At 37.3% G+C, this 21,648-nt stretch overlaps 1 protein-coding gene across 15 annotated transcripts in view; it reads left to right on the top strand.

Moving 5' to 3' along the window:
- Positions 1 to 21,648, top strand: part of STAU2 (staufen double-stranded RNA binding protein 2) — a 392,065-nt gene that overhangs the window by 248,995 nt on the left and 121,422 nt on the right. For all 15 annotated transcript variants that reach the window (XM_087420424.1, XM_004436284.3, XM_087420425.1 and 12 more), the window contains one exon: positions 9,390 to 9,697. In XM_087420424.1, the coding sequence (XP_087276550.1) occupies positions 9,390 to 9,697 (308 nt within the window). The remainder of the gene's footprint in view (positions 1 to 9,389; positions 9,698 to 21,648) is intronic.

The following is a 21,648-nucleotide window of genomic DNA, read 5'->3' on the forward strand; positions in this document are numbered from 1 at the left end:
CTAGTTGGTAATAAATTATTAATCAGAATTATATCATATAAGGAGAATTAAAAGAAAGTGTTGTGTAGGTTAAATTCTTTCATCCAAAGCTATGCTTTTTTCTGTTATGCTAATCTAATACTCAAAGTTACTTTTTCACAACAAATAAAATTATGACACTGACCGAGCACATTATTCTTACATCTGTCCCAAATGGTAGTTTTACAATGAGAATCTTGTTTTTTTTAAAGTAACTTCTCCCTGGCTCCCATCTCTGTATTTTCTATTACTGTGCCACTCGAGGAGAGACTCTGGTTCATTGAGACTAGAAGACAGGTCTGAAATGAAAAGAGGAGACACCTCAGACTAAGTTCAATATCTTAACAGTTTCTCTTCTCTATTAAGGTGTTAGAATATTCCAAGAATCCATATGCACAGAACTTAAATGTATAGTGACAGAGAATAATAGTTCTTGTTTTTGTTATGTGTTTGTCTTGCTGATTCAACAGTAGTTAGATGTGCTGACTCCAAAGCCAGACGCCTGGTTCCAGGCCCGGTGTTTGCCACTTACTGGCTGTAACTTTGAGTGAGTCACATAACCTCTCTGGGCCTCAGAGCCTTCAACGGTAAAATGGGGATAATCATAATCTCTGCGTCACAGGATCATTGCAAGCATTACTGAGCTAGTATATGCAAAGCCTGCTATCTAGTAAGGACTGTCTGAATGTTAGCTATAATTATTATTGTTTTGTGAGCTTTCTGGAGCAGTGCTCAGGATGCTAGCAGAGGAATAATGTGGTGCAGTGCTGGGGGCCACTGTGTTAGACATTTCAGTATGTATTTCTTCCTGTTGAGAGTTTGGTCATTTGTGTCATATGGCAGGCTTATATAATCCATTGTTTGGTCTTTTTTATAGTCTTAGGGAAATAGTCACTAATGGATTTTTTCTGTGAAGAAAGATAACCAGTGAGAATGATCTTTATTTTACCAGCAACATTTTTACCCCATTTAAATGAACTAGTAATTGAACATGACTTCTTATCTTCACAAGCTACTCTCAAACTTCTTTTTCACTGCAACAGTTTTGTCTTAGTGGAAATATTCACAGTTCTGTCTTTATTGAAAATGTTGTCTTGAAAAAATTTTTTCTACATAAGCCAACTAAGTGAGACCTTCTTTATTATTAAGATGAACAGTGAATTTATTCACCATACCCAGGTTCTTATCCTTTGTCATTATATACGTTTTATTTTTCTCTTTTAAAGAAAAAAAATAACAATTCAACCCTGGGTTTAAAAATTCTGACTAGCCCCTTTCTTCACACTGTACTAAGCTAGCGTACATTTGTATAGTTGAGCAAGCTTTCCAAAGGCGTTTCCCAGTTCATTTCGAATTGTTTTTTTTAAAAAGATAAATAGGGCCGAGCTAGTGGCATAGTGGTTAAGTTCGCACACTCTGCCTTGGTGGTCTGGGGTTCACAGGTTCAGATCCCAGGCGCGGACCTATGCACTGCTTATCAAGCCATGCTGTGGCAGGTGTCCCACATGTAAAGTAGAGGAAGATGGACATGGATGTTAGCCCAGGGCCAATCTTCCTCACCAAAAAAAAAAAAAAGATAAATATTCAAAAAAAACCTTTTGTTTCTGTTATTCCTTGTTTTTAGTGTTTTAAAGAACATTTATCATTTGCCGTTTTATCATTCCCACTTCTCCCCATTGCACAGCTGAAACAATCAAGGCTCAGTCTCTTTTGGGCGTGCTGGGTGCTGTGTCATGACCTCCTGCCAGGCGTCTGCCCTGCAATTCTGCCTTTAGTACTGGATTGTGCTAAGCACTTTTCCCTCTTGGTACTGTGCTCACCAGAAGACTTGAATATCTTGCCAAAAAGTTCTTTGTCAGTAATTCTATTCATAAACATTCACCAAATTAATAACTCTTCACATATATCATGTTAAATGTAGCAAAAGACCAAGAAAACACACAAGTGAACAACATCAGTGCTTTCATCCAACTCTCAGGGCAAGAACAAAGTTAATTTTCACCACTGATTTACGTTATGCTTTTTGAACACATTAAATTACATCATTTTGTTCATTTGTTCAATAATGACTCTTTTTTTAGTATAGCTGTTTCTTTTTATTCCAGAACAGTTTGTCTCATCTGTAATATGAGATGTGACCAAACTTTTACTAATTTAGAGAACTTACTTTCCAAGGTGATTCTGAAACTGACCTTAAAAAGAAATTTCTAAAAAATTATATTTGTTTGATTTTTTTCATTGTATTGCTCTTAGCCAACATTTTCATTTTTTAGTTTAATTTTCAGAAGAGTTTCCTTCAAATTTTGCGTTGTTGATATTTGTCTCCATTTAAATTAGTGTATATTTGGCTTAAAACTTGGGTGGAAGTAGGGACCCAATGGCCTCTGCTGGAAAAGCAGGTTGGTAATGAGCTGTGTGGGAAAGGAGAGGTGGGGGTCTCATAAAAACAGCCCCCGTTCTCAACAACAGAGCAGTGGTAAGGGGAGATTTCTAAGATCCAGTCAGCTTAAGTAGCTAAAGATCATGCAGAGGATGGACTGTCTATCCCTACACTCCAAGAGGATGCTGTTGTGGTCCAGTGAGTTCCTTCTTGGGTCTCATATGCTCTCACCTAATAAATGGCCTTACGCTTCCTTGAGAAGGAACAGAGTCCCAGCCCTGGGACCCACACTGCCATCAGGATCTTCCTTGTTCTCATGTAACTACAGGTCAAGCAGCCGGAGCCTGGGGACCCAGAGGCTGTGCATTAGGCGGAGGCACTGCTTATCCTCAGGGCCACATCTAGGACCAATGCTGCCGTCCCCTCCATCTTGATGTCTCAGCACTGCCTTGTGCTGGGGCCTCTGTACTGAGGGAGAGGCCTAGAGTAGCACAACAATGCTCTCACGTCATTGAGGATTTTAACTTTTTAAAGTTGTAAAAATGGTAGAGAGAAGTCACATGTACCCATCACTCAGCTTCTCCCAATGGTGACATCTTACATAATTATAGCACATTATCAAAACCAGGAAATTGACACTGGTACAATACAGTGAACTAGACTAGAGACCTTACTTGGTCTTACTTATTTACTTACTTATAAGACTTTACTTACTTACTTACTTATAAGACCTTATTTATATAAAAATGTCATGAATTTTTATATATATGATTTTTAAAAATCATTATAAGACTGATAAATCTTGCTGCTGTTGCTCATACTTTTGTCAAATTTCCTGTTTTGAACCAGCGGTCCATTTCCAGTTTTTAAGATTTTTATTTACAGTTTTTTTTGAAACTTCAAAGGTAAGGTTTATTGAACAGATTAGAATGATGACGAGATTTTACCACCATCAGGACACACGAGGGAAATTTAGTGAGTGACAGATGCTAGAAGAGGTGAACTTTACATTTACCAACAGGAAAATCAACCACATAACGTATTTATACCTGGATGCCACTTGAGACTTTAGACAAGAGAAGATTAAAAGAAACAACAAAAAACTCCTCTAGAATCAATTTTACCAGTAGCAAACAACTAACTTTTCAGATAACCAGTTCTAAATTGGCAAGCACACATTTCCAAAAAATTAGGGTGGTTATTTTAAGATAATTGGTGCCAATCAGGAAGCAGGACTCTGTCTTCTGAGATAGCACTAAAGAAAATGTTCTGTCTGATCAAAGAAGGAATAAGATTCTGAGGCATCAGCTCTCAAAACACACAAATGATTGACTCTTATTAAAAAGTGCTGATGGTAAAATCACATGATGGATTAAAATCCATGATGGTATCTTATGTGGAAGTGGAGGCTGCCAGCATGTGCTGACTCTCAGTCAGAAGAAGCACTGCCATTCTGCCCTTTCTCTTGTTTATGAAAGTATTTTACCTCTATGTGAATTATAATTTTTTGTTATGAAAAATTCACTGTGGCAGAAGTAGACCTGAGTATTATTGAGTATTTGAGTATTTATAAACAAAATATTTAGTCCAACAGTATTGTGGCAAAAATTCAAAAATTCAAGAAAAATTGAATTTTTCTTTCAAAGCTTTGGTATAAAAAGTGACAAATTCATTTTATTAAGAAATAGCCAAGCACTCATTCCGTGGACTTACAGAGAAATCCTTCCTTCTAGACTAGCATTAACAATGGGACCAGTGTAGTGACATTATTTTTCTTGCTATATTGGCTTTCCCTGTTGTTCTCATACCACTTACTACTCATCAGCGTTTATGTTCTTCAGCCTCTCTGGAAGAAATCATGACATTAGTGAACATCAAAAGGCAAGGTTCTACTGTGTTTGCTTATCTATAAATATGAGAAAACCTTTTAAGAGATCTCAATTCAAAACATCCTCTACAACTCTTCCAGTAAGAACTGGACCTCCATGAAGATGATCCAGGAGGCTTTGTGTGCCAGAGGGATTGCATACTTGTTTGAGAGAAGCACAAACCTAGTGGGAAAAGCATGTAAAACGGGCACCATGGCCTGGCGTTGCTCATTTTATAAGATATCACAGTCCCTGGCAAATTTGGGCTTTTAAAATCCTGTGTAAACATTATATATTTGGGGGAGATTTTGGTGAGGCCATCTCTGGAACATCTAAGGACAATCAAGATAGCATGGATCGGGCCGGCCCCATGGCTTAGCAGTTGAGTGCGCGCGCTCCGCTGCTGGCGGCCCGGGTTCGGATCCCGGGCACGCACCGAGGCACCGCTTCTCCGGCCATGCTGAGGCCGCGTCCCACATACAGCAACTAGAAGGATGTGCAGCTATGACATACAACTATCTACTGGGGCTTTGCGGGGGGAAAAAATAAATAAATAAAATCTTTAAAAAAAAAAAAAAAAAAGATAGCATGGATCAACCCTGGAGCCAATCTGGGCAAACCCCAGGCATGGAGTTTACTTCCTGGATTAAACCTAGGTGTGTGGAGCTGGCTGGACGTTGCATTTAGTTCTCTTCTTGGTCTTTCAGGAAGCCATTTAATGCAGTGGTTAGGTATCCAGGCTCTAGAGACAGACTACCTGGACTCAGAGTCTAGCTTTGCTACTTATTATCTTGGCTGTGACCTTGCTGAGTTTCATGACTTCTCCATGCTTCTGTTTTTTCTCTAATATAGAGAAATAAAAATGCCCATTTCATGTGGTTGTTATGGGGATTAAATGAGATAATGCATGTAAAGTCCTAGAACAGTGCCAGTGTTGTGTCGACAGTGTAGCTGTGTACAGTGGTTACAGACTGACAGGACCAAGACGGGAGTATTCAAGACAAAAGCAGGTACAAAAGATAGATGATGGGAGAATGGGTTCATGGCGTCTTCAGATAGAGGGTGAATATAATACATGTAACAAGCCTGAGCAAAAGGAATACCTTTGAAGTCCATGAGCAAAATTGAGGTCAAAGCCAACAGGAAAGAAGGCACGGGCACATGAGAAAAAGTTTATCTTGCGCAGTAATCAAATAAACGTAAATTAGTATAACAATGAAATATTGTAGAGTGGCAATAATTATTTAGAATAACTAAAACCTGTTTTGACAGAAGGGTGGGAAAGCAAGTTTAGTCACACACTGCTAATAGAGGTATAAATTGATAAAGTTTTCCAGGAGGCCTAAAAGGCAAAATAAGTGAAAAGTCCTTAAATATGCATACCCTAAATTACTCCTTGATTCTACTCTTAGGTCTTTACCTTACTGGAAAGCTACTTAAATTTACAATAGGCAGAACCTAAATGAATTGTGACCTATCCATACACTCTGTTACTAATATTCAAGTTGAAAATTATTCAGTAGTTGATCACATAAATCCACGTGTCTTTACACTCTTTCAATGGCTGTTATATTAGTTGAGCTCTGTAGAAAGGAGTCTTCTTTATTCATGAAGAAAAGTCATTTCTGTAGAATAAGAGAGCTGGAACTCTGCATGAGTTCTTACACTGTGATGTAATGCCTCTCTTGAGTGTTGAGAGAGCGTTTTTGTAGCTTTATAATATTGCTGTTGGTGAGGTCGTTACTGCTGTATAATAACAATGCTGAAGTAATCCTGTTAGTTTCTTGATTTTTTAAATTGAGTATAGGATTTAAAGTTGTAACATTTAAGCTATTCTTTAAGAATTACATATGGTATTTATGCAGCTAGTGAAAAGACAAAAAATAATAATATGACATTTCACTTATCAAATTGACAAATATTTTTACAACTTTATTGAGATATAATTGAGTATAATAAACTGCACATAATGTGAACAGTTTGGTCAGTTTTACATATGAACTGTTTTTACTCATAACACTTCTGACACCAAATGTATGGGGATTTTTTCTCTGTACCAACCAATTCTCCAATTTTCCAGATACCAACTGGATGTCCTACAATTCAATTCAATTCTGACACTACCCAGAATTGGCACAGATTAAGGGCTTAGTCCCACAAGACTGCCACACTTCAGATGCCAGTCACACGTACCATGTTGCCAACTGTACTTCTGACCAACCGGCTATAAATTCAGGGGATTCCCGCAACCCCCTTCTCAACTTCATAATTTACTAGAATGGCTTACAGAACTCAGGAAGATACTTTACTTAACACTCACTGGTTTATTATAAGGGATATAAAATGAACACCCAGATGAAGAGGTTCATAGGATGAGATGCAAAGGGTCTGGGGCACAGAAGCTTCTGTCTCTGTGAAGTTGGGGCACAAGGGCACAACCCTCTCGGCATGTGGATATGTTCGAAACTCAGAAGCTCTGCAAACCCCACTATTTAGAAGTTTTTATGGAGGCTCCATTCCACAGGCATGAGTGATTAAATCATTGGCCTTTGGTGATCTCCAGCCCCTCTCGCCTCTCCACGGTTAGGGGTGGGCCTGAAAGTAGCTGTTTTCCTACTTTGGTATTGGATGTTATCATTGAAAAATCCTTGCCACTTACCTACAGTAACAGAGAACAGTGGCAAAGATTTTTTAATGATAATAATCCAATACCAAAATAGGAAAAAAGGCACTTTCATATATTAATATTGGAGTGGGAAATTGGTACAACTTTTTTTGGAGTTTACAGTTGCAAAAAGTTGGAAACAAATGAAATGTTCAACAATATGGAATTGTTTAGGGAAACAATTCATATAATGAAATATTATGCTTTTAAAATTAGTACTAGAAAAATGTTTTGTAAACAGCAACAAGTTCATATGGTATGCCTCTATTTTACCTTACTTTTTCAAGTTAACAAAAAAGTACATAGGAAAAAAAGACTAAAAGCATATCTTTAAAGTGAAATGTTAAAAGTAGTTTCATCTGGCTAGTGAGATTTGTCTGTATTTTTTCCAATGCATGTATTATCTTTAAAAAAATGTTATTGAAATTTCTTCCTGGGCATAAAGTAAATCCATAAAATAGGACTGATGTATTAGTTTAAGCTATATATATTATTTAAAAAAAAAGAAAAAAAAACTATGTTTTAAAGCCATCTGGAGCCTGGCCCCTGCCTACCTCCAGCTTCCCCTTTTGCAGTTCCCAGCTCCCTCTTTGTGCGCTGGTGGTAAGGAACCACTTGAGGTCTCCTGGAACACACCCTGCCAGTCCCTGCCTTTGCTCATGCCGTCCATTTGCCTTCAGTTCTCTTTCTCCTTGGCTTCATTCTCCTCATCCCTTGAAATCTGCTGTCAGTATCATCTCCAAGAAGCCTTTCCTGAGCTCCTAGTGCTTCTCCTTTCCCATTCTCAACGCTTTCTAGACCCATCTCTGCTGAGGCACCTACTACATTATATTATCTCTTTTCATTTTCCCCTCTCAATAGACTGAGCATGACTTTTGAGGTCAGGACAGTATTGGTTAGCACAGTGCCTGAAACACAGCAGTAGGAGCTTACCTGTGTGTGTGTGTAACTGAAAAATAGAATAGAAATAAAGGTGTGATGGGCTCAAACAGCCTGGAATATTGAAAGAAGTGTTAGCATAGCTGCATGACTGGGGAATGGGGTCTTCACGAAGAGTTTAGTAGATGAGGAGGAACCATATCACTAAGGGCTTCCTATATCGTCCTAAGGAGTTTGGATTTTATAGTGTAAGTGATAGGGAGCCAGTAAAGACTTTTAAGTAAGAGAATGGCTAGCTTCTAGCATTTCCCAAAGTGTTAGATGTTATTAATATGATGTAAAAAGCTTGGATATAAAATACATTTGGGAAAACCTGGGTTAAACCAAGTTGAATAGATTTCTATTCTTCTGGACTTTTCAGAGTCTTTACTATGCTAATTTATATTTTTAATGTTCCAAGAGGGGTGTGTGTGCTATAATTTGCATTATTTCCCAGATTTATTTATCATGGAACCCTATTATTTGGGGACTGTGTTATAGAACACATTTTTGGAAATGGTCACTGGGGAGACAAACAGCAGTGAGACCTTTTAGTGATTGTTCCGGTAGCCTAGAGGAGAACAGTGAGGGCTTGAATCAGAAAGTTAATGGCAGGAGAGGGAGGGGCAAGAGCAAGGGAATTAAGTTGTGTCTCTCAGAGCACATTCTCCAAAAGTGGTGATTTATCAATAATTGTAAAAGATAACATCATGATTTGAGAGTTGTTAATATCTGATCCAAAGACGTTAGAACAAGCAGTGTGAAAGGTGGTTTGAAACATATCTGAGACAAATGGTAGTCAAAGGAAGGTGCTTCTTTTCATGTTTACAACCCACCAGCTGATAGCACAGCTTGGGCTTGCTGGACTTGGTAACTGCTTGTTTGTGGGTTAGTCAAAGATGGTTGCCAGGAGTCGAGGTTGGGCGACGGAGCAGATAGATGGTGGTATCATAATGAGATAAGCGAGATAGGAGACAGGGCTGGTTCGGGAAAGAAGATGCTCTGTCACTTCTTGACATGTTTATGAGTTAGAGTTGTCTGCGGGACACCCTTGTGGAGAGGAGAGCACCAGGAGGCCACTGGACATATGAGTTTATACCTCAGATGATGTGGACTGATCCACCCTTCATTTTACCTCCTTTGTCTCAATTGCTGCGTATGTTAGGGTTTCATGTCTCTTTTATGAGATCATGAAGTATTGAATTGCAGGGTGAAGACACCGCGCATTCCTAATCTTATCCCGCGTTGCACTTCCACACACCGGTTGCCCTTGTTCCTCCACGGCTTCCTTGCCATATACAAGGTACACTGAAATCAATTTTGTGTGTTTTTTAAACTTCTGATTTTAGGAATATTGAACATTATTCACCTCTAAATGGAGGCTGCAATTGCCTCTGCAAGTATGAGGAAGATGCTTGATGGACAGTGTTTCTCATTGCTCTGTTGCAACACCAAGTGAAATCGAGTTAATAATGCTATAATGTGTTTCTATTCCAATTATTTTAAGTATAATAACAATGTTCCTTCATTTTATTTATAGCTCCAAAAGGAATTCTTCATTTGTCTCCTGATGTTTATCAAGAAATGGAAGCCAGCCGCCACAAAGTAATCTCTGGCACTACCCTAGGCTATTTGTCACCCAAAGATATGAACCAACCCTCAAGCTCTTTCTTCAGTATATCTCCCACTTCGAATAGTTCAGCTACAATTGCCAGGGAACTCCTTATGAATGGAACGCCTCCTACAGCTGAAGCCATAGGTTTAAAAGGAAGTTCTCCTACTCCCCCTTGTTCTCCAGTACAACCTTCAAAACAACTGGAATATTTAGCAAGGATTCAAGGCTTTCAGGTATGAATTAAAAGCAAAAACAAAAACAAGAAAACAAAACAATTCATTAGCCCCAAATCCTTCATCTCTATCCATCAGAAAGCTCATTCTTGCCTGCTAGTGTGACCTGTATGCCACTCACATCATAAATTATTAGGAACACAGAGGACAGAAAAAAGAGAGCCGTATGCACATGCCTCATTTTCTTTGATTTTCATTCTATCCAGTAATTCTTTTGCTGCCTGGCTCTCCTCCATTTTCCTTCTTCTTCCCCTTCTTTTTTTTTTCCAACATTTTTCATTCTGTTCTGTTTTCGATTGGTCTTGATTGGGTGCATCCATCGCCTCACTCTGTCTTCCATAAACAGAAAGTCTGCCTTCATACATTTGGTATTAGTATTTAGCACAAAGTTCTCCCTCATTTTATAGTAAGGCTGAGTTTTCAATGACAATTTTACTTTCATAGCAGTTTTGAATTTGGCATTCTATTGCTAGTAATGATTTAGGTATACCATTCAGGGACAACATCCTAGAAGTCAATTATCTTAGGAGTTAATTAAACAAGGTATTAGAACAATAATGAAATGCTTTCTAGTTGTTTGAGACATAAAAACATATCTGTTTTACTGGCTCGTGTTTTGAACCGTCGAGGGTAGCACCTGCCTCAGATGGTATCAATAATTCCATTTCCCTGTGCAGTCTAAAACTAGCGTATAGCCCACTTAACTTGTGTATATGAATTTGGGGATGGAAACTTTTTTTTTCCTATTTATTCTTTGTTCCCTTTTGAAAAAAACGAAACAAAACAAAATCCAACAGTCCTTTATGGAGAGAACTTTTAAAAGAATTGTTAACTCTAGGAAGAGGAAATACCTGTGTTTTGATTTCTTAGTTGCCTTGAAAATCCTGTACTGAACTGTAACCGCTCACTTGACTGGATGGACAGCAGCGTGCTTGTGCGTAGACAGAGTGTATCGCTCCTTCCGATTCCACTGTTTTCATCCCCGTGTCCATCTTAGTCTTATTCCTTAAGACCAAAAACTGTAATTTCCTTTAGAAATGCTCTAGAAGATCTGTATTGTGTAGAATGATCATGTATTCCTAAAAATTTTACAAGTTTAGATATAAACTAAGAAAGATCATGTGTTTGGGGAGGTATTTTGCATGTTTTTTGTTTTCCTTCACAGAAACCTGATTCTTTCAAATATATTGCCAGGTAGTCATTAGTGTTTTTAATTAGACTATTAATATGAAATTAAAGAAGCTGTTACCAATTATTGGCTCTGTCATCTGAAATTTTAAATGCTTAATTTAAAATTAAAATTTTAGAATTTGTTTTTGTTGTTTACCTTAAGAATGACAATAAATCACTGTTTAAAATAAAAAGACCTTGATTCATACAGTTAAAGTACTGGAAAAAAAAGCTAAATAATTTTTAGTTCTATCTATAATCTGCATAGGATGAACTAGAAATAAACTGTGATGAAAAGAAATTCACTGCTTATTTACAAATCTAGTCATTTAGAAATGTCTGAAAGCAACACTGCATTTTTATAGAAACAAAGCACAAATTGCATTCAAGCTCTGAATTGATTTTTTGCTTGGAGGTGTTATGGTAGATGTAATTTTGCTGCCAGAAGAACTACTTAAATTTTTTGATTTGTATTTATTTGTTAATTTTTTGGCAATGAAAACAATTATAATTTTAAATTACTTTAGTCAAAATGTAGAGTCTGTTACCCCTATTATTGGGCTGACTGCTCAGACCTTTTTTTAAAGCTTATGCTGAGATAATATACTCTTATTTATGGACAAGTTAAACATTTCCAAATTTGTGTACTGTGATTTTTACATACTAATGAATATAAACAGATGGTTTTAAAACATCACTGTGCTTCTTTGGTTGAATGAGCTGGGTGTTATTAATGTGAAATATTGTGTCACTGATGGATCGTAACCTGCAGCTGAGCAGTGAACAGAATCTCTGGGAAATGGCTTGGTGTGCTGTCAGGCGCAGAGCACATCTTTATAATGTCGCAGTAGGAGGTTCTTTGTGGTTAAGTTTTAAAACCCATTTCTTCATAGGTAACTCTCTCAGGTATATTTACCTGGTAGAAAAACATGTACATTGTTTTTATTTCTTAAATCTTTCAATTGGACTATAGTTTAGAAATTATAGGGCCAGCATGTTATGGATTACCTGCTATTCTGTTATTTTTATTTCTGGAATTTAAAAACAATAAATTCTTTTTCTGTGTTTCTAGGTTAGTACTTTTTTTATTTTGTTATTGTACACTGACTAGATATCATTACTTAATGAATATTGTATAAACCCTTCTCTGGCCTTTCTTGCCCCTTGAAATTTGATTTAAGCTGGTCAGAGCCATTATATGTGACAGCTCTATTGTATTACAAAGAAAAAATATATTAGTATACTGAAAACTAAGTTGTTTTAACTTTTAAATTTTTTTCATTACCCAATCTTTAATTGAAATTTATAAGTTACAAAAAGCTTATTTGCTCCCCAGAATGTTGGTATTAAGCTCACATCCTTTTGCTTCAATCTACAAAATAATTAAAATTATTATACAATTGAAGTTATTATTAATAAAGCTGACTTCACAGAGCAGAATGTGACTGAACGCTTACACATTCTCAGCAATTCTTTTATCCTTGCTTGAACTCACCTAAACTTTTTATCACATTTTAGATGCAAGCTTTTGGATCTCTATCATAAATGAATATTTGTTTCTTTGAAATTTTTATTGAGTGTATTTTAATTACCCTCTTTTAAAACCTGAATGTTCTTATTGATTTATTATTTTTTGGAAAAAATGTTTTATGTGAATAGTTCTATGAACCTCAAACTTTATCCAGCCCAGTCAGAATGCTTCTATAACTTTATGCATTTCATAAAAACTCATTTGAAATTAGTCATACCATAGTGTGTCAGAGTTCCTTGTTGCTTGCTTGATACTCTTTAATTATAATGCCAAAATGTTTGAAAATCATTCAGCTTTTTAAAGAAAATTATTATAGAAAAGACCTTCTTGAAATGCTGTGCATCTGAGCTAAGGTAGAAGACTTTGTTTTGTTGTGCTGTAATTTACATTATTCTTAGTTTTTACATCTTTAATATGCTTTTCCATACTAACTATATTAGAAATCTCTTTGTATAATTAAATATAAGCGGTCCCTTTGTTTAAATGAGTCAGAAAAATGGTTAGATTGGAAATGAAAACGAATTATTTTAGTAAATTATCTTTTCTAGATGGGTTTAATTTGGATTTGCTAGTCTGTGCCCCTCCTTGTGATCATCATCCATTGAACAGTGTTGTTTTTGAAACCTTCAGAGTAAAATATGATAAACTAGATTTGTTTTTCTCACATAAAGAATGTAAAGAAGCACTTAGTTGGTTTCTTAGTTAGACCATAATTACTTTTTTTTACAAAATCAAGGAGTGTTTTATAGAGTTGGTGCCATTTCCAGCCAAGATGAGAATGTCAGAATGCTTTGAAATAGCTATTTAAATTAAAAACTTTCTTTTCAAATACAATTCAAACTTAATACATTTCAACTAATATGTCTCCTTTTGTGAAGTTTGATACAATTATAGCAGGCTTCTTTTATAGTTACAGGCTTCTTGTAAATATTTATTTTTGACATATATATGCATTACATATTTTAGCAATATAACCTAAGTACACAGATTACATTGAGATGGGGCATGGAGGGGGCCTGGCCGATCTGAGGATCAACCTTTTTCCTGTCTCTTTTTTTCTTCTCTTCCCTATACCTCACTTTTTTTAATCCATATATTAATCATCAAAGTAGCTATTTGCAGCTTTTTTCTTTTTTTTTAAAGAATGAGTGATCCATTTTTTCCAAGACCAATACAGTCATGTGCCTCATAAAGACATTTCTGTCAACAATAGACCGCATATATGACGGTGATCCCATAAGATTAGTACCCTGTAGCCTAGGTGTGTGGTAGGCTATGCCATCTAGGTTTATATAAGCACACTCTATGTTTGCACAACAAGAAAGTCTCCTAACGACACATTTCTCAGAACGTGTCCCTGTTGTTAAGCGACACGTGACTATATAAGTAAAACTTTGTAGATTTCTAATAGGAGGATATGGAGAAAGAAATCATGCATATACGTATACTCCCCTACTTAGAAATATGTTTTTCCCCCATTTTTCATTTGTCCTTGAAACATACGTACCATGTTACTTCTCAGCCCAAATTTTTATCTACACTGTTACACGTATAGAGCAATGAGAAATTACTCAGAGTACAATGGGCAAAACACATTTGTGAGTTTGGCATGGGGTGAATAGATTCTGCACTGATATGCAGTCCTTAAAAATCCTTCCTGGATTTGGCCTCTACTACTTTCCAAAGACCTTGGAGAGATTGGGTTAGTGTTTGAACTCTCCTGAAGGCTTGGTCTTCCTATAGTGACCCTAAAACTCAGGTTTGTTCTTCAAATGGGCCGCCCAAGTTCATGGAAACTGACTTATTGTCTGTGTTATCTTTAGACCTTGATATAGTTGGCCAAACTCCCGAGGGTATGCAAACTACATATCACGTAACTGTACTTCCGTGAAAACCAGTGAAATTACAGATCAACTCATTTTCTGAAATTTCCAACTCTGTAGATAAAAATATTACATTTGAAGAAAGAAATCCTGATGCATATAAAAACATACTGTGATGAGTAATACAGGTAAGAGTCAAGCAGGCCTTGAGTGAAACAGTCCATTATTACTGCATAAACTCTTCAGGAATAACTCCACCGTAAATCACTGCAGAATGTAACTATGAAACTCAAAGGGACAGAGACACTCATCTTGAGCCTTGATGCACCAAGTACATAGGTAGTAAGACACAAAAGATATTTCAAAGAAAAAGTAATATACAAACACAGAAAAAGCTGTTCCTAACACTGTGACTTTGATGTGGATCTGAAATGAGCCACTGTGGTGCAGAAAAAAATGGCTGTCAGTATGTGTTCTCTCCATGTAGAAAATATCTGCAGCTTTTCTGTTTATATCAGAAGAGATTTCAACTCAATGTGAGAATTCTATTTGGAATTATTTGAAAATCAGTAATCAGTTATTTCTTCAATTAATCTGAAGGAAAAGAAACTTTTCATCTAAAGGTGAATTACATTTCCTTTTGCTAGAAAAGGTTGGCAATGATGTGATTTTTACTTAGTGACATAAAATTAATTGTAGTTCCCATCAGGTGCCTTCATGTCAGGCTAGTATCTATGAAATTTATCTGTTTCCCTCTCTCCAACATTCAGCTGTGTCTATGATTTTTTTCATGAATGACAATGGCTAAAATTTCATATGTGTTGTTCTCTTCTTACCCAGAACAAATTGAGAAAGAGAACAATATGCAGAATGCTGCATGTAAAGGATTTCTGCACACTGAAGAAAACTACTCTAAAATACCAGGGGCATGCTTCATTTAGGAGATATATGGGTAAACAAGGAAATGAAACGGACATTTATTGACTGAGTTGTTATGTATCTGATAGTGAAGTAGGCGTTACATACATTGTTTTACGATGCAAACAGAAGTGCCTGGTACATTTTTGCTTTTTGCTTACAAATCGTTATTTTATTTTAAATCAAACTACAGTCATGCATCGCTTGACAAAGGGGGTACGTTCTGAGAAATGTGTCATTAGGTGATTTCATCATTGTGGAAACATCATAGAGTGTACTTACACAAACCTAGATGGTATAGCCTACTACACACCTGGGCTATATGGTACTAATCTTATGGGACCACTGTTGTATATGCGGTTCGTCCTTGACTGAAACGTGGTTATGCCGTGCATGACTGTATTGTATAGTGTTTGAAGCCTGATCCTTCTAAGTAGAACTAATTTGTGGTAGTGGTCCATGGTCTTCTGAATGTTGTTTTGGTTTAGTCATAGATTTCATCAATAAGTTTATTTATGCCCTCAACTATATACACAACTGAGTCTGAGTCATTTAAGAATTCTGACTCTTTTATTTATTTTTTTTTTTGCTGGGAAAGATTCTCCTTGAGCTAATGTCTATTGCCAATCTTCCTCTTTTTTTTTTAATGTGAGCTGCTGCCACAGCATGGCTACTGACAAATGAGTGTTGTTCCACACCCAGGAACTGAACCCACACTGCCAAAGCAGAGGGTGCTGAACCTTAACCACTAGGCCATCAGGGCTGGCCCAAGAATTCTGACACTTTTGAGCTGGAAGCAACTTTAGATTTTATTCTAAGATAAAATTTTATTATGTAAATATACATTTGAGGGACTACACAAGTAAAATGTCCTACTAGTAATGTAGTTTACTCATTTCCCCATATGGAATTATTAGTTAATTTTAAACCCTGACAGATTTTAGGTTCTGGAAAGTTCTGCCAGCTTAACATGGTAACATCACAAAACAGATTTAACTATCAGAGATAAGGGATATTTGAAAAACTTTCAAAATATTTTTCTCTATAGTATGGTCATTTTTTTCAAGTGTAAGGAAAGTCCAGAATCAAGTTTTAAAATGGAACATTTCAGAAAACAGGGACTACTGTTGGGAAATGACACAAAATTCACAGCTTGAAAAACTGTTATTAAGATAAAAATAGTAGGGGCCAGCGCGGTGTGTAGTGGTTAAGTGCACACGCTCCGCTTTGGCAGCCCGAGGTTTGCAGGTTTGGAACCCCGGGCGTGCACCGACACACCGCTCATCAAGCCATGCTGTGGCGGCGTCCCATATAAAGCAGAGGAAGATGGGCATAGATGTTAGCCCAGGGCCAGTCTTCCTCAGCAAAAAGAGGAGAATTGGCATCAGATGTTAGCTCAGGGCTGATTTTCCTCACCAAAAAAAAGATAAAAATAGTAAATAGTATATTGAGAATAATTTTCAGGGGCCGGCCCGGTGGTGCAAGTGGTTAAGTGCACGCACTCCGCTGCGGCGGCCCAGGGTTTGCCAGTTCCGATCCCGGGCACGCACCGACGCACCGCTTGGCAAGCCATGCTGTGGCGGCGTCCCATATAAAGTAGAGGAATATGGGCACGGATGTTAGCCCAGGGCCAATTTTCCTCAACAAAAAGAGGAGGATTGGCATCGAATGTTAGCTCAGGGCTAATCTTCCTCACAAATAGAAAGATAAAAATAGTAAATAGTATATTAAGAATAATTTTCAGGGGCAGGCTGGTGGGGCAAGCGGTTAAGTGCGCATGCTCCGCTGCGGGGGCCCGGGGTTCACCGGTTCAGATCCCGGGCGCACACCGACACACCACTTGGCAAGCCATACTGTGGCGGCGTCCCACATAAAGTGGAGGAAGATGAGCACGGATGTTAGCCCAGGGCCAGTCTTCCTCAGCAAAAAAAAGAGGAGGATTGGCAGATGTTAGCACAGGGCTGATCTTCCTCACAAAAAAAAAAAAGAATAATTTTCAATAATTTCAGTATGTATGTGAAGAATTAGATGGATATGAAGTTAATCTGGCTATAGAATGTCATCTCATTGAATACTGGAATTTGATTTAGCTGAACAACAGGAAATGGAACATTTATTTATTCACTCTGGACAAATACTTAAGTACCTATACATGCTAGGTAGCACGCCAGCCACTGGGCACAGGAGCAATTATGGTCAAGTTGGAGACAGACAGACAGGTAAATTAAACCGATATACAGAAGACAGACCGCTACCTCAATTTAGTTCTATCTCCAGGGATCAGCGTTTGAACGTTACACAACAGTTTGACAAAAACAATTAAAAATTTCCAGCATGCTGTGTGAAATAATGTGTATAATGCCTGCCGCACATGTTAATTGTCATAGTAAGTGTAACATGGTAAGTGGACTTGAGGTATGGTTAGCCATGTTAAGAATCAAGAATGGGAATGAACAGCTCTGACTACAGGAATTAGGGAAGAATTCGTAGCAGAGGGGACATTTGAAATAAGTATTAAATAGGACATAGAATTCGAAGGTGGATAAGAGGAAAAGGAATTGCAGGCAGAAGGAGCTAAGTACTCAGGACATAAAAGGGCATGGTGTTTTAGAAAATGCTTAGAGTTCAAAGTGGGAGTAGCAGGCAGGGAGGCTGAAAAGATGTATGTGTGTTGCTGGGAGTTTGAATTTTAGCTATTAGGCAGAGACTTATTTTTGAAAGGGTAGTAACGTTGGTTTTGTGTTTTAGAAAGATAATTCTGTAAGCAGTTTGAAGGATGAACTAGACAAAAAAGAGATTCGTAGCAGAAGGACTAATTAGAGTGATTTTGCACAAATCTGGGAGAGAAAAAATGAAGATTGAATTAAGGCAGAGCTAGTGGGCATAGAGGAGTGGGGGGCTAAGGTACGGTTGAGAGAGTTAAATGGTCTCTTGTGCTTTCTTCTGTGAGGATGCTTTCACTGGTCTGCTCAGGGTGGCAGCTAGATTTTAAACGTATTGAAGAGTAAATAGACTATTTAAGGATAAGTAGACTATTGTTTCAAGAATTTAAGAGTGAAGTAAAGAAGAAGGGTAATGTGAATGGGACATGTTTTAGGCAAGTTTTTTTTTTCAGTATGGATGAGATGAATAAACATAGAGGAAGTTAATGAATTCCATTTTAAACATGCGGAATTTGACTTGCCTGTGGGACTTTGAAATGGAGTGGTCCAGTAGGCAGTTGTAAATGGGTCTGGTAGTCAGCAAGAGAGGATAGGACACACAGATTGGAGAGTCATCAGTGTGTAGATGTAATTGAAGCTGTAGAAGTAGTGAAGATTGACCAGGGAAAATGGGCAAAGGCATAGGAGATATTCCTGATGAATACTAACAATGTAAGGGACTCATTTATTCATTAATTCAGCTGACATATACTGAGCACCTACTGTGAGCCGGGTGCACTCCCTGGCAATGAGAATATAGCATATATGACGGTCAAGGTTTCTGCCCTCATGGAGCTAACATCAGAATGGGAGTGTGGGGGGTGGGATGTGGAGCGGGAGGGGCAGGTGGAAGGGCAGACAATCACATCTGAACACATCCGATAAATTCAAATGGTGTTAATATCCTGAGGTAACAATTGCATGGAAATTAATTGTGAGATTAATTATCATTATTCATAAGAAGTATGAGCAATGACTTAGTATCTCCAACTGTTGTGTCAAAGATAACTACACTTTTAAAATGTTTTAGTCAACCTTACTGCGGTATAATTTACATACAACAAAACACGTCTACTTTAATTATACGGTTTGATGAGTTTTGAAAAACGTATACAACCATGGAACTACCACCACAATCAAGATGGGAATATTTCCCTTACTGTAAAAAATTCCCTGGTGCCTCTGCAGCCTGTTTTCCTCACCTGCCCAATTCAGCATGCACAGTTTTGTTTCTGGCTTCTTTCACTCATTGTAATGTTTTTGAGATTCATCCATATTGTGTGTATCAGTAGTTTTTTCCTTTTTATTGCTAAGTACTCACTCGTATTGTGTGGCTGTATACCACAAATTGTTTATCACTTTACCTGTTGATGAACATTTGAGTTGTTTTCAGTTTGGGGCTATTATGAATAAAGCTATTTATGAGCATTCATGTACAAGATTTTGTGCAGGCCTGTTTCCAATTCTCTTGGAAAAATACTTCGGAGTGGAATTGCTGGGTCGCGTGGTAAGTGTACATACAAATTTATAAGAAACTATCAGATTCTTTCGATGTGTTGTATCATATTACATTCCTACCAGCAATGTATGAGGGTTCCATACATTAATATGATCAGTCTCATTCTCTGAAGGGTGCAGTGTCTCATTGATATTTCTATTTGTATTTCACCGATGACCAACGATATGACTTCTTTTCATGTGCTTACTGGCCAATTATATATCTTTGTGAAAAGTCTACATCTTTTGCTCAGTTTCCACTTGGGATTTTTTTTCTTATTTGAATTATAAGTGTTCCTTATATATTCTGGATACAAGTCCTTTGTATTGCAAATAGTATCTGCCTTCCTGTGACTTGTCTTTTCATTATCTTAAAGGTGCCTTTGGAAAAGTTGAAAAAACGTTTTCAATTTTGATGAAGTTCAATTTTCCATTTTTTTTGCCTGATTTGTGCCTTTTTGGTCCTCTCTAGAAATCTTTGACAAGCCCAAGGTTGCAAAGATTTTCTCTTATTTTTTTCCTAGACTTTTTATGGTTTCTGCTTTTATTTTTAATGCTAAGATCCATTTAAAGTTTTTTTGTCTGTGGTGTGTGTAAGGGTTGAAGTTCATTTTTCCCATAGGATAGCCAGTTGTTTCTGCACCATGTATGTCGTGTGTTGTTTTACTCGAGCTGCTGTTAAGATATTCTGTTTATCTTTGGTTTCACCAGTTTGTCTATGCTCTGTCTAGGATTGTTTTAAATCCTGCTTGGAATTCATTTAGCTTCTGAGAATGATTTAGATAACATTTTTTACCAGTTTTGAAAAGTTTTTCGCCACTTTTTTCCAAAACTTTTTCTACCCTTTTCTCTCTCCTCTCTCTTTGGAAGTCCAGTTACACGTATGTTGGGCCTCTTGATATTTTCCCCCAGGTCTCTGAGACTGTTTATTTTTCTCCATCTTTTGGATGATGTAATTTCTGTTGATGTATTTTCAAATTTACTGATTCTTCCCTTTCTTCTCTCCAATGTGCTGTTGAGCCCATGTAATAAATTTTTTATTTCAATTATTTATATTTTTTTTAACATTTCCATTTGGTTTTTTTTAGTTCTCTTTATTTGTTGTGATTCCATATCTGTATTATTTTTAAGATCGTATTTTCCTTTAATTATTTGAACATCTTAGAATAGCTGCTTTGAAGTCTTTGTCATCTAAATCCAACATCTGAGCCCATTAGGAGTCAGTTTCCATTGACTACATTATTTATGTATGTGGTTCACCCTTTGCTGTTTTTTTTGGCATGTCTGTAATTTTTGTTTGAAAAGTGGATGTTGTGGATGATACGTTATAGCAACTCTGGATCATCCTTCCTTCTGTAGATTATTGTTTTTGTTTTTGTTGTTTGGTCTAGTTCTCAGTTAAGTTGCCTGGGCTAAAACTGCAGGCTTCGTCTCCCCCCTGGTGATATCCCTCAGCTGATATCTCCACTTAGTTCTTTCCGCTTCCAGCTGCGGCGTTGTCTCTTGCAGTCTTCCCAGTGCCTGCACAGTTATGTGGGCTGAGTTTATGCTCAGATTTTGGAGCTCACCCTCTTTACATCTCCTAACTTCCAGCAATTTTCCCCGCTAAATTGCTAGCTGATCTCCCAGACCGTGTCCTCTGGTACTTCAGGCCAGTAGAGCTTTCGCTTTCTGTCACTTGAGCTGTGTGCACTTTAGGGACTTGCACTCAATCAAAAAAGTAGCAGACTTCCGGATCTTAACAGATTCCTCGCTGGTTGCTGCGTACTTGTGCATCAGATCCCCTAGTCTTTCCTGTACATGTGAAGTGTAGCAGTCAGCCAGGAATTTGGGTAGAGTTTATATTCAGATTTAGTGTTCCCCCACTTCTGCAGCTGCCTGACTTCTAGGATTTCTTCCCTCAATGTCCAACTCATCTGCCACCCGTAAACTCTTTCCTCTGCCACCTCCAGCTGGTAAGACTGCTGTTTTCCACCAACAGAACTACAGGAAGCGGAAAAAAAAGAAAAAGAAAAAGAAAAAAAATAGCCATGAGCTCACAATTCTTACTTCATATAGTTTTAGTGTTTCACGGAAAAACTCTACACTGATGTCTGCCTGCTTTTGATCACATTCCAGTGTCTTCAAATATTTTTCTTTTATTTTGTCTGCATTATAGATTGCTATCTGCAAGAAGGTCTTTCCAGTGAATTCATTCTTCCATTACCAAAATCTGGGACTCATCCAATTGATTTTAAATACCACCGAATTGACCCATTAATTTATTAGTTAATAACTGGTAATCTTGAATCTGTCCTAAGAAAATAATTA

Source organism: Ceratotherium simum, chromosome 31 (assembly GCF_057802395.1).
Source record: "Ceratotherium simum simum isolate JZ-2026a chromosome 31, ASM5780239v1, whole genome shotgun sequence".
Classification (NCBI taxonomy): Eukaryota; Metazoa; Chordata; class Mammalia; order Perissodactyla; family Rhinocerotidae; genus Ceratotherium; species Ceratotherium simum.